Here is a 15605-nt window from a genome sequence, read left to right as displayed (position 1 = left end):
ATAAAGTTCCTGCAGCAGGAGGGAATCTGGCATGTGGGTAAACAGCAGGGAGGCCTGTGTGGCTGAAGTAGGACAAGCAAGGGGAAAATGTAAGGGGGAATAGCAGAGACTGTCAGGGTTGTTACTCAAACTTTGGTGGACATTTGTGTCACCTGAAGCTCGTGGTAGAATAAAGATTCTGATTTAGTAGTTCTTCAATAGGGTTTGAGATTCAGCTGATGCTGTTGGTCTGCAGACTTCACCTTGAATAGTAAGGTTGCACACAATTGCAACTTCAGCTTCTTGGGATGAGATGGGAAGCTGGTGGAGAGCTTTGAGCAGAATGGCATGATCTCACTTACATTTTTTAAGGGCCATGCAGACTGCTGCTTGGAAAAATAACTCTGGTGAGGGAAATGTGGGAGTAGGAAGACTATTTAGATGGCTACTGTAGAACTTCATGTCTCTGAATCAAGATTGTTTCAGAGTCTGAATCCAGGTCAGGAACTAATATCCCTGGTTTAAAAGCATTTAAACCACTGGTCCCCTGTGAAATTACTTCTCTGTCTCCTTATCCAACAGAACCTAAATTGTACAGACTACATGGATACCCCTACTTTACCACCAAAAATATTGAAATTTGAAAAGGTTAATTGATTTTTCTAGAGTGTCATATCTAGTAATTAGTGGCAAAGGAGACACTTGCATAAATTACATTTATTCAAAATCTAAATAATTGTTATGCTAAACAGTTTCATTTTGACAGAATGAATTAGGAAAGCTCAAATAATTTAATTTTTTTTATTTTTTTTAATATATGAAATTTATTGTCAAATTGGTTTCCATACAACACCCAGTGCTCATCCCAAAAGGTGCCCTCCTTAATACCCATCACCTACCCTCCCCTCCCTCCCACCCCCCATCAACCCTCAGTTTGTTCTCAGTTTTTAAGTCTCTTATGCTTTGGCTCTCTCCCACTCTAACCTCTTTTTTTTTTTTTCTTCCTCTCCCCCATGGGTTTCTGTTAAGTTTCTCAGGATCCACATAAGAGTGAAACCATATGGTATCTGTCTTTCTCTGTATGGCTTATTTCACTTAGCATCACAATCTCCAGTTCCGTCCACGTTGCTACAAAAGGCCATATTTCATTCTTTCTCATTGCCACGTAGTATTCTATTGTGTATATAAACCACAATTTCTTTATCCATTCATCAGTTGATGGACATTTAGGCTCTTGCCATAATTTGGCTATTGTTGAGAGTGCTGCTATAAACATTGGGGTACAAGTGCCCCTGTGCATCAGTACTCCTGTATCCCTTGGATAAATTCCTAGCAGTGCTATTGCTGGGTCATAGGGTAGGTCTATTTTTAATTTTCTGAGGAACCTCCACACTGCTTTCCAGAGCGGCTGCACCAATTTGCATTCCCACCAACAGTGCAAGAGGGTTCCCGTTTCTCCACATCCTCGCCAGCATCTCTAGTCTCCTGATTTGTTCATTTTGGCCACTCGGACTGGCATGAGGTGATATCTGAGTGTGGTTTTGATTTGTAGTTCCCTGATGAGGAGCGACGTTGAGCATCTTTTCATGTGCCTGTTGGCCATCCGGATGTCTTCTTTAGAGAAGTGTCTATTCATGTTTTCTGCCCATTTCTTCACTGGGTTATTTGTTTTTTGGGTGTGGAGTTTGGTGAGCTCTTTATAGATTTTGGATACTAGCCCTTTGTCCGATATGTCATTTGCAAATATCTTTTCCCATTCCGTTGGTTGCCTTTCAGTTTTGTTGGTTGTTTCCTTTGCTGTGCAAAAGCTTTTTATCTTCATAAGGTCCCAGTAGTTCATTTTTGCTTTTAATTCCCTTGCCTTTGGGGATGTGCCGAGTAAGAGATTGCTGCGGCTGAGGTCAGAGAGGTCTTTTCCTGCTTTCTCCTCTAGGGTTTTGATGGTTTCCTGTCTCACATTCAGGTCCTTTATCCATTTTGAGTTTATTTTTGTGAATGGTGTGAGAAAGTGGTCTAGTTTCAACCTTCTGCATGTTGCTGTCCAGTTCTCCCAGCACCATTTGTGAAAGAGACTGTCTTTTTTCCATTGGATGTTCTTTCCTGCTTTGTCAAAGATGAGTTGGCCATACGTTTGTGGGTCTAGTTCTGGGGTTTCTATTCTATTCCATTGGTCTATGTGTCTGTTTTTGTGCCAATACCATGCTGTCTTGATGATGACAGCTTTGTAGTAGAGGCTAAAGTCTGGGATTGTGATGCCTCCTGCTTTGGTCTTCTTCTTCAAAATTACTTTGGCTATTCGGGGCCTTTTGTGGTTCCATATGAATTTTAGGATTGTTTGTTCTAGTTTCGAGAAGAATGCTGGTGCAATTTTGATTGGGATTGCGTTGAATGTGTAGATAGCTTTGGGTAGTATTGACATTTTGACAATATTTATTCTTCCAATCCATGAGCAGGGAATGTCTTTCCATTTCTTTATATCTTCTTCAATTACCTTCATAAGCTTTCTATAGTTTTCAGCATACAGATCTTTTACATCTTTGGTTAGATTTATTCCTAGGTATTTTATGCTTCTTGGTGCAATTGTGAATGGGATCAGTTTCTTTGTCTTTCTGTTGCTTCATTGTTAGTGTATAAGAATGCAACGGATTTCTGTACATTGATTTTGTATCCTGCAACTTTGCTGAATTCATGTATCAGTTCTAGCAGACTTTTGGTGGAGTCTGTCAGATTTTCCATGTATAATATCATGTCATCTGCAAAAAGCGAAAGCTTGACTTCATCTTTGCCAATTTTGATGCCTTTGATTTCCTTTTGTTGTCTGATTGCTGATGCTAGAACTTCCAGCACTATGTTAAACAACAGCGGTGAGAGTGGGCATCCCTGTCGTGTTTCTGATCTCAGGGAAAAAGCTCTCAGTTTTTCCCCATTGAGGATGATGTTAGCTGTGGGCTTTTCATAAATGGCTTTTATGATCTTTAAGTATGTTCCTTCTATCCCGACTTTCTCAAGGGTTTTTATTAAGAAAGGGTGCTAGATTTTGTCAAAGGCCTTTTCTGCATCGATTGACAGGATCATATGGTTCTTCTCTTTTTTGTTGTTAATGTGATGTATCACGTTGATTGATTTGCGAATGTTGAACCAGCCCTGCATCCCAGGAATGAATCCCATTTGATCATGGTGAATAATTCTTTTTATATGCCGTTGAATTCCATTTGCTCGTATCTTATTGAGAATTTTTGCATCCAATATTCATCAGGGATATTGGCTTGTAGTTCTCTTTTTTTTACTGGGTCTCTGTCTGGTTTAGGAATCAAAGTAATACTGGCTTCATAGAATGAGTCTGGAAGTTTTCCTTCCCTTTCTATTTCTTGGAATAGCTTGAGAAGGATAGGTATTATCTCTGCTTTAAACGTCTGGTAGAACTCCCCTGGGAAGCCATCTGGTCCTGGACTCTTATTTGTTGGGAGAGTTTTGATAACTGATTCAATTTCTTCGCTGGTTATGGGTCTGTTCAAGCTTTCTATTTCCTCCTGATTGAGTTTTGGAAGAGTGTGGGTGTTTAGGAATTTGTCCATTTCTTCCAGTTTGTCCAATTTGTTGGCATATAATTTTTCATAGTATTCCCTGATAATTGTTTGTATCTCTGAGGGATTGGTTGTAATAATTCCATTTTCATTCATGATTTTATCTGTTTGGGTCATCTCCCTTTTCTTTTTGAGAAGCCTGGCTAGAGGTTTGTCAATTTTGTTTATTTTTTCAAAAAAACAACTCTTGGTTTCGTTGATCTCCTCTACCGTTTTTTTAGATTCTATATTGTTTATTTCTGCTCTGATCTTTATTATTTCTCTTCTTCTGCTGGGTTTAGGCTGCCTTTGCTGTTCTGCTTCTATTTCCTTTAGGTGTGCTGTTAGATTTTGTATTTGGGATTTTTCTTGTTTCTTGAGATAGGCCTGGATTGCAATGTATTTTCCTCTCAGGACTGCCTTCGCTGCGTCCCAAAGCATTTGGATTGTTGTATTTTCATTTTCGTTTGTTTCCATATATTTTTTAATTTCTTCTCTAATTGCCTGGTTGACCCACTCATTCGTTAGTAGGATGTTCTTTGCCTCCATGCTTTTGGAGGTTTTCCAGACTTTTTCCTGTGGTTGATTTCAAGCTTCATAGCATTGTGGTCTGAAAGTATGCATGGTATAATTTCAATTCTTGTAAACTTATGAAGGGCTGTTTTGTGACCCAGTATATGATCTATCTTGGAGAATGTTCCATGTGCACTCGAGAAGAAAGTATATTCTGTTGCTTTGGGATGCAGAGTTCTAAATATATCTGTCAAGTCCATCTGATCCAATGTATCATTCAGGGCCTTTGTTTCTTTATTGACCATGTGTCTAGATGATCTATCCATTTCTGTAAGTGGGGTGTTAAAGTCCCCTGCAATTACCACATTCTTATCAGTAAGGTCGCTTATGTTTATGAGTAATTGTTTTATATATTTGGGGGCTCCGGTATTTGGCGCATAGACATTTATAATTGTTAGCTCTTCCTGATGGATAGACCTTGTAATTATTATATAATGCCCTTCTTCATCTCTTGTTACAGCCTTTAATTTAAAGTCTAGTTTGTCTGATATAAGTATGGCTACTCCAGCTTTCTTTTGGCTTCCAGTAGCATGATAAATAGTTCTCCATCCCCTCACTCTCAATCTAAAGGTGTCCTCAGATCTAGAATGAGTCTCTTGTAGACAGCAAATAGATGGGTCTTGTTTTTTTATCCATTCTGATACCCTATGTCTTTTGGTTGGTGCATTTAATCCATTTACATTCAGTGTTATTATAGAAAGATACGGGTTTAGAGTCATTGTGATGTCTGTATGTTTTATGCTTGTAGTGATGTCTCTGGTACTTTGTCTCACAGGATCCCCCTTAGGATCTCTTGTAGGGCTGGTTTCGTGGTGACAAATTCCTTCAGTTTTTGTTTGTTTGGGAAGACCTTTATCTCTCCTTCTATTCTAAATGACAGACTTGCTGGATAAAGGATTCTCGGCTGCATATTTTTTCTGTTTAGCACACTGAAGATATCGTGCCAATCCTTTCTGGCCTGCCAAGTTTCAAAAGAGAGATCAGTCACGAGTCTTATAGGTCTCCCTTTATATGTGAGGGCACGTTTATCCCTTGCTGCTTTCAGAATTTTCTCTTTATCCTTGTATTTTGCCAGTTTCACTATGATATGTCGTGCAGAAGATCGATTCAAGTTACGTCTGAAGGGAGTTCTCTGTGCCTCTTGGATTTCACTGCTTTTTTCCTTCCCCAGTTCAGGGAAGTTCTCAGCTATTATTTCTTCAAGTACCCCTTCAGCACCTTTCCCTCTCTCTTCCTCCTCTGGGATACCAATTATGCGTATATTATTTCTTTTTACTGTATCACTTAGTTCTCTAATTTTCCCCTCATACTCCTGGATTTTTTTTATCTCTCTTTCTCTCAGCTTCCTCTTTTTCCATAACTTTATCTTCTAGTTCACCTATTCTCTCCTCTGCCTCTTCAATCCGAGCTGTCGTCGTTTCCATTTTGTTTTGCATTTCGTTTAAAGCGCTTTTCAGCTCCTCGTGACTGTTTCTTAGTCCCTTGATCTCTGTAGCAAGAGATTCTCTGCTGTCCTCTATACTGTTTTCAAGCCCAGTGATTAATTTTATGACTATTATTCTAAATTCACTTTCTGTTAGATTATTTAAATCCTCTTTGATCAGTTCATTAGCTGTTGTTATTTCCTGGAGATTCTTCTGAGGGGAATTCTTCCGTTTGGTCATTTTGGATAGTCCCTGGAGTGGTGAGGACCTGCAGGGCACTTCCCCAGTGCTGTGGTGTATAACTGGAGTTGGTGGGCGGGGCCGCAGTCTGACCTGATGTCTGCTCCCAGCCCACCGCTGGGGCCATAGTCAGACTGGTGTGTGCCTTCTCTTCCCCTCTCCTAGGGGCGGGATTCACTGTGGGGTGGCGTGGCCCATCTGGGCTACTTGCACACTGCCAGGCTTGTGGTGCTGGGGATCTGGCATGTTAGCAGGGGTGGGTAGGCAAGGTGCATGGGGGCAGGAGGGGCAGGCTTAGCTCACTTCTCCTTAGGTGATCCACTTCAGGAGGGGCCCTGTGGCAGCGGGAGGGAGTCAGATCTGCTGCCGGAGGTTTGGCTCCGCAGAAGCACAGAGTTGGGTGTTTGTGCGGAGCGAGCAAGTTCCCTGGCAGGAACTAGTTCCCTTTGGGATTTTGGCTGGGGGATGGGCGGGGGAGATGGCGCTGGCGACCGCCTTTGTTCCCCACCGAACTGAGCTCTGTGGTCCCGGGGCTCAGCAGCTCTCCCCCCCTTTGTCCTCCAGCCTTGCCACTTTCTGAGCAGAGCTGTTTACTTATGACCCACCAGACCCTAAGTCGCACTTGCTGTTGGAACACAGTCCGTCAGGCCCCTCCGCTTTTGCCAGCCAGACTCGGGGGCTCTGCTTGGCTGGCGAGCGGCCCCTCCGCCCCCCGGCTCCCTCCCGCCAGTCCGTGGAGCGCGCACCGCCTGGCCGCCCTTCCTACCCTCTTCCGTGGGCCTCTAGTCTGCGCTTGGCTCCGGAGACTCCGTTCTGCTAATCCTCTGGCGGTTTTCTGGGTTATTTAGGCAGGTGTAGGTGGAATCTAAGTGATCAGCAGGACGCGCGGTGAGCCCAGTGTCCTCCTACGCCACCATCTTCCCTCTCTCTCTAATTTAAAATTTTAAAAATTCTACATAATCATGATTGACATTAATTTTAAGAGCTCTAAGGCACTATAACAGCCCGTAGTACCTCTGGAATTATTAAAGAAAGAAAATTATATTTATCATGATTTTAATGCTGAATGTTCTCTTGGGTAGCTGAGAATCGACAAATAGTTATCCTCATTAAGTGGTTTTTAAACTATTTTGGCCAGAGAACCATATGATAAAAGTAACAACAACTCTGAACTTCTTTCCTTAAATACTAACATACATACAAAAATGTTGTTACTTTTTCTGTAAGGTTCATGGACCTAGAGAGGTATAGATTATGCAAAACTGATAAAAGGTGACCCATCTATCAGTCTATATATTTTAATACCTCAATACATGTTTTACTTACATGGCTGAGTAGGTTGTTATTACTAATATTATAAATACATTACTCTGATTCCTAGTCTTTAGTCATATGGTACCTGAACAAAAAGAGAACCATGATGACACTGAGAAAAAGATAATATTGTGATGTCCTTTTATCAGGTACCTCTTTTTGGGGAGTGCAGTGGACAGAGAAATTGTCTCATGAAGGATAATTTGAGAGGGAGCATGGCTGGGGAACTGAAGATAGAATTATCACAGTGTTTCCATTCAGCCTTCGCTCTTCAGTCCAGCTGCCATTGTAACCATACATCAGAGGAAAGAATGGCATTAGAAATAACTTCGAGCCCTAACAATAAACTCTAGAGAAAAGTGATACCATCCAGATAAACAGTTCAAAATCCCCTTATATCAGGGGAGAGGAATATGGCAGCAAAATAGGCAGACCCTAGGCTCACCTCATCCCATGAACACAGCTACTATCAGATCCTCCTAAATACCCCAGAAACCAACTTGAAGACTGACAGAACAAACTCCACAGCTAACGGGAGAGAAGAGGCCACATCGAAGAAGGTAGGAAATGCAGATTTGGTATAGGGGAGAAATAGGTCACAGGTGCTGCAGAAGGGAGGGTGCTGTGGTCACAGAGAAGGGCACGAGAGAGAAGAGCACACAGGGGAATGCACAAGGAGAAAGTTTCTCTAAAGTTACTGACTTGGAAAACAAGAGAGGTTGAACTTCATGTGTTCTTGCAACCAGCGGGGCATAAAGTTTAGAGTTTAAAGATCAGCAGACCTGGCGGATAGAGCCCAGAGGGCACTGTGCTGCTCCTGGAGATTAGGCAGACAAACAAGCCAGGGGCATACAGCATGGATACAGCAATCTGAAGAGTACCTGAAGCACACAGGGGTGAGATTATTTGCTCTTCTGGGTCATCTTGAAGCATATTCCAGACAGACTGCATTCACAGAGATGCCTCTTGGAACAAAGGAGCTGGTACCATTCCCCTTCCCCACTGTTCCTCAGCATAAGCACAGAGCCATCTGCTGGAAGCAGCACATTACCAACACTAACTTCCTAACTTGCTTATACCAAGCCCCACACCCCTGTGCTCTGGCAGGACTGCTCTTCTCTGTCAAGCTTCCATCAGTTCCAGTGCAGCAGGCTCCATCCTCTGAAGATGAGCATAAACCTCTGCCCATACCATGTCTCCCAACCAGAGTTCTCCAGGGCCTTGGCTCTGGTGGAAGTGGTATCATGTCTCATTTCATGACCAAACCAAGCACATCTAATTAAAACTCACCACATTCAGGCCAGGGAGCAAACACTGCCCGCAGCAGACAACAAAAGCCTCTGAGGACAACCGTCCTGAAGGATAGATCAGCTAAAACAAAACAGCAAAGCGCATGCAGCACATACCTGAGACACCCCCTGAAGCACCAGGCCCTGGACACTTCATGACCTCTTCATAAAGTCATTACTTTCAGGCATAGGAGACATAGTTGGCTTTTCTAACACAGAGAAGAAGGCAGAGACTTAGGCAAAATGCAAAGATGGAGGAATTTATCCCAAATGAGAGCACAAGATAAGGCCATAGCCAGAGATCTAGGTGAAACAGTTTTAAGTAACACACCTGATAGAGAATGACAATAGAAGAAATCAGTGAGACCCTTACTATAGAGATAACAGAGTTGAAAAAGAATCAAAATGAAGAGTGCGATAAACAAGATTGGAAACAGGCTTGATGAAATAATCAGCATTCTGGAAGAAGCCGAAGAATGAATTAGTGACCTAGAAAGCAAAATAATGGAAAATAATGAGACTAAACAAAAGAGAGAAAGAATTATGGAACATGAGAATAGATATAGGGAACTCAGTAGCTCCATCAAATGTAAAAACATTCATATTGTAGGAGTCCTAGAAGAAGAGAGAGAAAAGGGTGCAGAAAATTTGAGGAAAATAATAGCTGAAATCTAGGGAAAGAAACAGACATCCAGATCTAGGAGGCACAGAGAACTCCCAACAAAATCAACAAAAGCAGGCCAACAATCAGACATATTGTAATTAAATTTGCAAAATACAGTGATAAAGAAACTAAAAGCAGAAAGTCAAAATAAGTCCTTAACTTATACAGGAAGACCCCGTAAGGCTAGTTGCAAATTTCTCAACAGAAACTTGGCAAGCTAGAAGGGAGCAGCATGATATATTCAAAGTGCTGGAATGGGGAAGACTGCAACCAAGAATACTCTGTTCAGCAAGGTTATCATTCAGAATAGAAGGAGAGATAAAGAGTTTCCCAGACAAACGAAAACTAAAGGAGTTTGTGACCACTAAACCAGCCCTGCAAGAAATATTAAAGGGGACTCCTTGAATGCAAAGGAGAGACCAAATGTGACAAAGACAAGATCAGAAAAATCTGCAGAAACAATGACAAAACAAATAATAAAATGGCAGTAAATACATATCTATCAATAATTACTCTGAATATAAATGGACTAACCAATAAAAGACATAGGGTGTCAGAATGTATTAAAAAAAAGCAAAACACAAGACCTATCTGTGTGCTGCCTACAAGAGACTCATTTTAGACCTAAAGACAGCTGCAGATTGAAAGTGAGGGGATGGAGAAACATTTAACATGAAAATGGATTTGACATACAAGTCAAAAGCCAGAGTAGCAATACTTATATCCGACAAACTGGACTTTAAAACAAAGACTGTAACAAGACACAAAGAAGGGCACTGTCTCATAATAAAGGTGACAATCCAACAAGATCTAACAATTGTTAAGTATTTATGCAACCAACATTGGAACACTCAAATATATAAAATAAATAATAACAAAAATAAAGGAACTAAAGGATAATAATACAATAAGAGTAAGGAACTTTAACACCCCAATTACATCAATGGGCAGATCATCTAAGCAGAAAATCAACAAGGAAAAAATGGCTTTGAATGACACGCTGAACCAAATGGACTTAGATATATTCAGAACATCTCATCCTAAAAGAGCAGAATACACATTATTTTCAAGTGCACTTGGGACATTCTCCAGAATAGATCTCATATTAGGTCACAAGTCAGATCTCAACAAGTACAAAGGATTAAAATCATACCATGCACCTTTTCTGACCATAACACTATGAAAGTAAAAGCCAACCACTAGAGAAAATTTGAAAAGTCCACAAATAGATGAAGGTTAAACGACATGCTAGTAAACAATGAATGAGTCAACCAGGAAACTAAAAAAGAACTAAAAATACATGGAAAAAAATGAAAATGAAAACATGATGGTCCAAAACGTTTGGATGCAGCAAAACATTTTTTTTTTATTTTTTTAATGTTTGTTTATATTTGAGAGAGAAACAGAGTGCAAGTGGGGAAGGAGCAGAGAGTGAGGGAGACACAGAATCTGAAGCAGGCTCTAGGCTCTGAGCTGTCTGCACAGAACCCGAAGCTGGACTCAAACTCATGAACTGTGAGATCATGACATGTGAAATCATGCCATGAGCCAAAGTCAGATGCTTAACCGACTAAGCCACCCAGGCACCCCACAGCAAAAGCTATTCTAACAGGGAAGTATATAGCGATACAGACCTACTTCAAGAAGCAAGAAAAATCTCGACAACCTAACCTTATACCTAAAGCTAGAAAAAAGAACAACAAATGAAATCTAAAGCCATCAGAAGGAGGGAAATAAATATTAGAGCAGAAATAAATGATACAGAAACTAAAGAAAAACAAAAACAAAAACAAAACAAAACAACAAACAATAGAACCAGATCAATTAAAACAGGAACTGTTTCTTTGAAAATATTAATAAAATTGATAAACCTCTAGCCAGACTTATCAAAAAGAAAAGAGAAAGATCCCAAATAAATAATCACAAATGCGAGAGGATAAGTAACAAATAACACCATAGAAATATAAACAATTACAAGAGAATATTAGAAAAACTATATGCCAACAAATTGGACAACCTAGAAGAAATGGATAAATTCCTAGAAACATATAAACTACCAAAACTGAAACCGGAAGAAATAGAAAACTTGAATAGACCTATAATCAGCAAAGATATTGAATCAGTAATCAAAAACCTCCCCCAAAACAAAAGTCCAGATGCCTTCACAGGGGAGTTCTACCAAACATTTAAAGAAGAGCTAATATCTATTCTTCTCAAACTATTCCAAAAAAACAGAAAAGGAAGGGAAACTTCCAAATTCACTCTATGAGACCAACATTACCCTGATACCAAAACCAGATAAAGACTCCACTAATAAAGAGAACTATAGGCCAATACCTCATGTACATAGATACAAAAGTTCTCAAGAAAATACTAGCAAACCAAATCCAACAATACATTAAAAAAATCATTCACCACGATGAAGTAGGGTCAAAGGTGGTTCAATATTCATAAATCAATATTCATAAATCAATAAATGTGATATACCACATTAATAAAAGGAAGGATAAGAGCCATATGATTATTACAATAGATGCAAAAAAAGCATTTGAAAAAGTACAAATCTATTCATAAAAATTTTTTTTCAACAAAGTAGATTTGGAGGGAACAAACCTCAACATAATAAAGGCCATATGTGAAAAACCCACAGCTAATATCCTCAATGGGAAAAAAACTAAGAGCTTTTCCTCTATGGTCAGGAACAAAACAGGAATGTCCTCTGTCACCAGTTTTATTCAATATGATACTGGAACTCCTAGCCACAGCAATCAGACAACAAAAAGAAAAGGTATCCAAATCAGCAGGGAAGAAGTCAAATTTTCACTATCTGCTGGTGACATGATACTCTATATAGAAAATCTGAAAGACTCCACCAAAAAAAAAACCTGTGAGAACTGATAAATTCACCAAAGTCACAGGAGACAAAATCAATGTACAGAAATATTTTGCATTTCTATACACCAATGAAGAAGCAACGGAAAGAGAAATTAAGGAATCAGTCCCATTTACAACTACATCAAACCCAATAAGATACCTAGGAATAAACCTAAACAAAGAGATCTGTACTCTAAAAACTATAAAACTCAGGAAAGAAATTGAAGATGACACAAAGAAATAGACATTCCATGCTCATCGATTGGAATGTCTATATTACCCAAAACAATCTGCAGATTTAATGCAATCTTTATCAAAATACCAACAGCAGTTTTCACAGATCTAGAACAAAGAATCCTAAAATTTGTGTGGAACCACAAAAGACTCCAAATATCGAAAACCATCTTGAAAAAGCAAAGCAAAGCTGGAGGAATCACAGTTCTGGGCTTCATGTTATATTACAAAGCTGTAGCAATTATGACAGTATGGAACTAGCACAAAAACAGACACATAGGTCAATGAAGCAGAATAGAAAACCCATAAATGAACCCACAACTATATGGTCAACCAATCTTTGACAAAGAAGGAAAGAATATCCAATGGGAAAAAAAGTCTCTTCAATAAATGGTGTTGGGAAAACTGTACAGCAATATGCAAAAGAAAGAAACCAGACCACTTTCTCACACCATACCCAAAAGTCAAAATGGATTAAAAACCTAAATGTGAGACCTTAAACCAGAAAAATCCTAGAGGAGAACCCAAGCAGTAAACAATTTGGCATCAGAAGTACCAAGTTCTGGGACACCTGGGTGGCTCAGTCAGGTAAGCATCCGACTTTGGCTCAGGTCATTGTCTCACCTCTCCTGAGTTCAAGCCCTGAATCGGGGTCTGCGCTGACAGCTCAAAGCCTGTAGCCTGCTTCAGATTCTGTGACTCCTTCTCTCTCTGCCCCTCCCCTGCTCTCTCTCTCTCTCTCTCTCTCAAAAATAAATAGACATTTTTTAAAAAGTATCAACTTGTTTCAAGATATGTCTCTTGAAGCAAGGGAAACAAAAGCGAAAATAAACTATTGATATTTCAGCAAAATAAAAAGCTTCTGCACAGTGAAGGAACCAATCAACAAAATTAAAAGGCAGCCTATAGGATGGAAAAAGATATTTGCAAATGGCATATCTGATAAAGGGTTAGTATCTAAAATCTCTAAAGAACCTATAAAACTCAACACTCCAAAATGAATAATCCAATTAAAAATTTAAAAATCCAATAAAAAAGACATGAAGAGACATTTTCCCAAAGAAGACATCCGGATGACCAATAGTCTTATGAAAAGATGCTTAATACCACTTATTATCAGGGAAATGCAAATCAAAACTACAGTGAGATATCACCTCACACCTGTCACAATGGCTAAAATCAACAACCCAAGAAACAACAGGTGTTGGCAAGGATGTGAAGAAAGGGGAACCCTCTTGCACTGTTGGTGGCAGTGCAAAGTAGTGCAGCCACTGTGGAAAACTGTATGAAGTTTCCTCAAAAAGTTAAAAAGAGAACTACCTTATGATCCAGCAGTTGCACCACTAGGTATTTACCCAAAGAATACAAAAATACTTATGTAAAAGGATACATGCACCCTGATGTTCATAACAACATTATCCATAATAGCCAAATTAAGGAAACAGCCCAAGTGTCTGTTGACAGATGGATAAGGAATAAGTGCCATATGTTATTATTATATAATATTATATAATATATATGACATATATTTTTGGTGGAATATTTTTCAGTCATAAAAAAAGAATGAAATCTTGCCATTTACAATGACATGGATGGAGCTAGAGAGTATTATGCTAAGTGAAATAACTCAGAGAAAGAAATACCACATGCTTTCATTCACATGGAATTTAAAAAGCAAAACAGATGAGCAAAAGAGGAGAGAGAGAGAGAGAGGCCAAGAAACAGACTCTTAACTATTAAGAACAAACTGATAGATACAAGAAAGGAGGTGGGTAGGGGAATGAGTTAAATAGGTGATTGGGATTAGGGAGTGCACTTGTCATGATAAGCATCAGGTATTGTATGGAAGTGTTGAGTCACTATATTGTATACCTATAACTAATATTACACTAGATGTTAACTAACTTGAATTTTAAAAGCTTTTTTAAATTTTTTTATGTTTATTCATTTTTGAAAGAGAGAGCACAAGCAGGGGTGGGGCAGATAGAGAGGGGGACACAGAATCTGAAGCACGCTCCAGGCTCTGAGCTGTGAGCACAGAGCCCGACGCAGGGCTTGAACTCATGAACCACGAGATCATGACCTGAGCCAAAGTTGGACGCTCAACCGACTGAGCCACCCAGACACCCCTGGAATTTAAAAAGTTAAAAAAAAACCCCACACATCATCATCGATTCTCTAGAATCAGCAATGCAGTTGTTCTACTAAATTTACAACTCTAAATATAGCATGCAATACCATAGTTTTTAAATTATTGCTTTTCCTCTGACTTGGAGATAGTCATGATTTTATCAAACATTAGATATTTTTTCACCATGGGAATAGGTGATTTATAGTCATTATTTTTACATTAAAATGAACCCTTATGAATAATTCTTTTATTTTCTTTTACTACACTAACTGGTTGAGATATGGTGTAATACCTGTAAATGAGACTTTCTGGTTATCTCTTCAGGACATCTGCTGTTAAATGCTGGTTTGGTTTGGGGATTCAGACTCAAGGGTAGTTGCAAACTCAAACAGGTTCCATAATAAGTCATGTAGTGTACATTTAATATTTTTAGTATGATGTTAAATGAGTCTATAGTGAAGAAAACATTCTTTTTTACAGGTACAGATATGAAAAGTATTCTTTCTCTAATTCCACTCTGAGCATCTCTCCATGTCTCCTGGAGTCAGACAATCAACTACCTATCTCAATTATGGAAAAATCACAATCCAAAAGAAGTGATGGTAAGATGATTTTGTTTACTTGACTAAGATAGCTTTTTATAAAGACTTTATATTGCTTTAGTATGGACAAAAAATTTATGTGATGTTTTTCTCTTAAAAGCTTTACTACTTAAATTGAGATACTATAGTGCCATAAAAAATTCCTAGAATATAAAGCAGTATATGATGAGATCTGAAGAAAATATGGAAAGAGCATTAATTGCTGGCAACTGGGAAAATCTTCCCATGGTTCCAAACAAGGTGGGCCATGAATTAGGATAAAACTAGTTTAGCACATATTAATCTCAGTCCAGTGTTCAGATATGAAAGAAATATATTCTTCCCCAGATCTCAATTTAACTTCTGTGTTCAGCCCCTTTCCATCAGAATGGGAAAAATTGAATCTCATTCAATTTGTCCCTAACCTTACCTTTTTCCCCAGGGGTTGCTTATATTCTAGGGAGCTTACATAATAGCAAAGGGGGAAGTTGTGGGAGGGGCCTCTTGGTGTTATTGGTCCCTTGTCAACTTAGGTATTTAAAATCCCTCTGGCCACAATATTTGGTCATACATGTCACTTTAGGGCCATCCCATGTCTACCTTTATGTCCTTTTTTAGCACAGAAGCTCTTCCTGATGCAGATGTGACAATCTTGGAAACTTGGGAATAATTGTTTTCCACACAACACAGGATGCAAGGAATTTTGTCAGGATGTCTAGAATTCCATATGGCTGATGCA

At 39.2% G+C, this 15605-nt stretch overlaps 1 protein-coding gene and 1 long non-coding RNA gene across 7 annotated transcripts in view; one reads left to right on the top strand and one right to left on the bottom strand.

Moving 5' to 3' along the window:
* The window catches only part of SLCO1C1 (solute carrier organic anion transporter family member 1C1), a 74807-nt gene that overhangs the window by 25214 nt on the left and 33988 nt on the right, over positions 1-15605 (top strand). For all 6 annotated transcript variants that reach the window (XM_058743493.1, XM_058743492.1, XM_058743495.1 and 3 more), the window contains one exon: positions 14766-14887. In XM_058743493.1, the coding sequence (XP_058599476.1) occupies positions 14766-14887 (122 nt within the window). The remainder of the gene's footprint in view (positions 1-14765; positions 14888-15605) is intronic.
* The window catches only part of LOC131519914 (uncharacterized), a 63481-nt gene that overhangs the window by 29474 nt on the left and 18402 nt on the right, over positions 1-15605 (bottom strand). The window lies entirely within an intron of this gene.

Source organism: Neofelis nebulosa, chromosome 8 (assembly GCF_028018385.1).
Source record: "Neofelis nebulosa isolate mNeoNeb1 chromosome 8, mNeoNeb1.pri, whole genome shotgun sequence".
Lineage (NCBI taxonomy): Eukaryota > Metazoa > Chordata > Mammalia > Carnivora > Felidae > Neofelis > Neofelis nebulosa.
The sequence above is the reverse complement of the archived record's forward strand: the minus strand, read 5'-3'. Positions and strand labels throughout refer to the sequence as shown.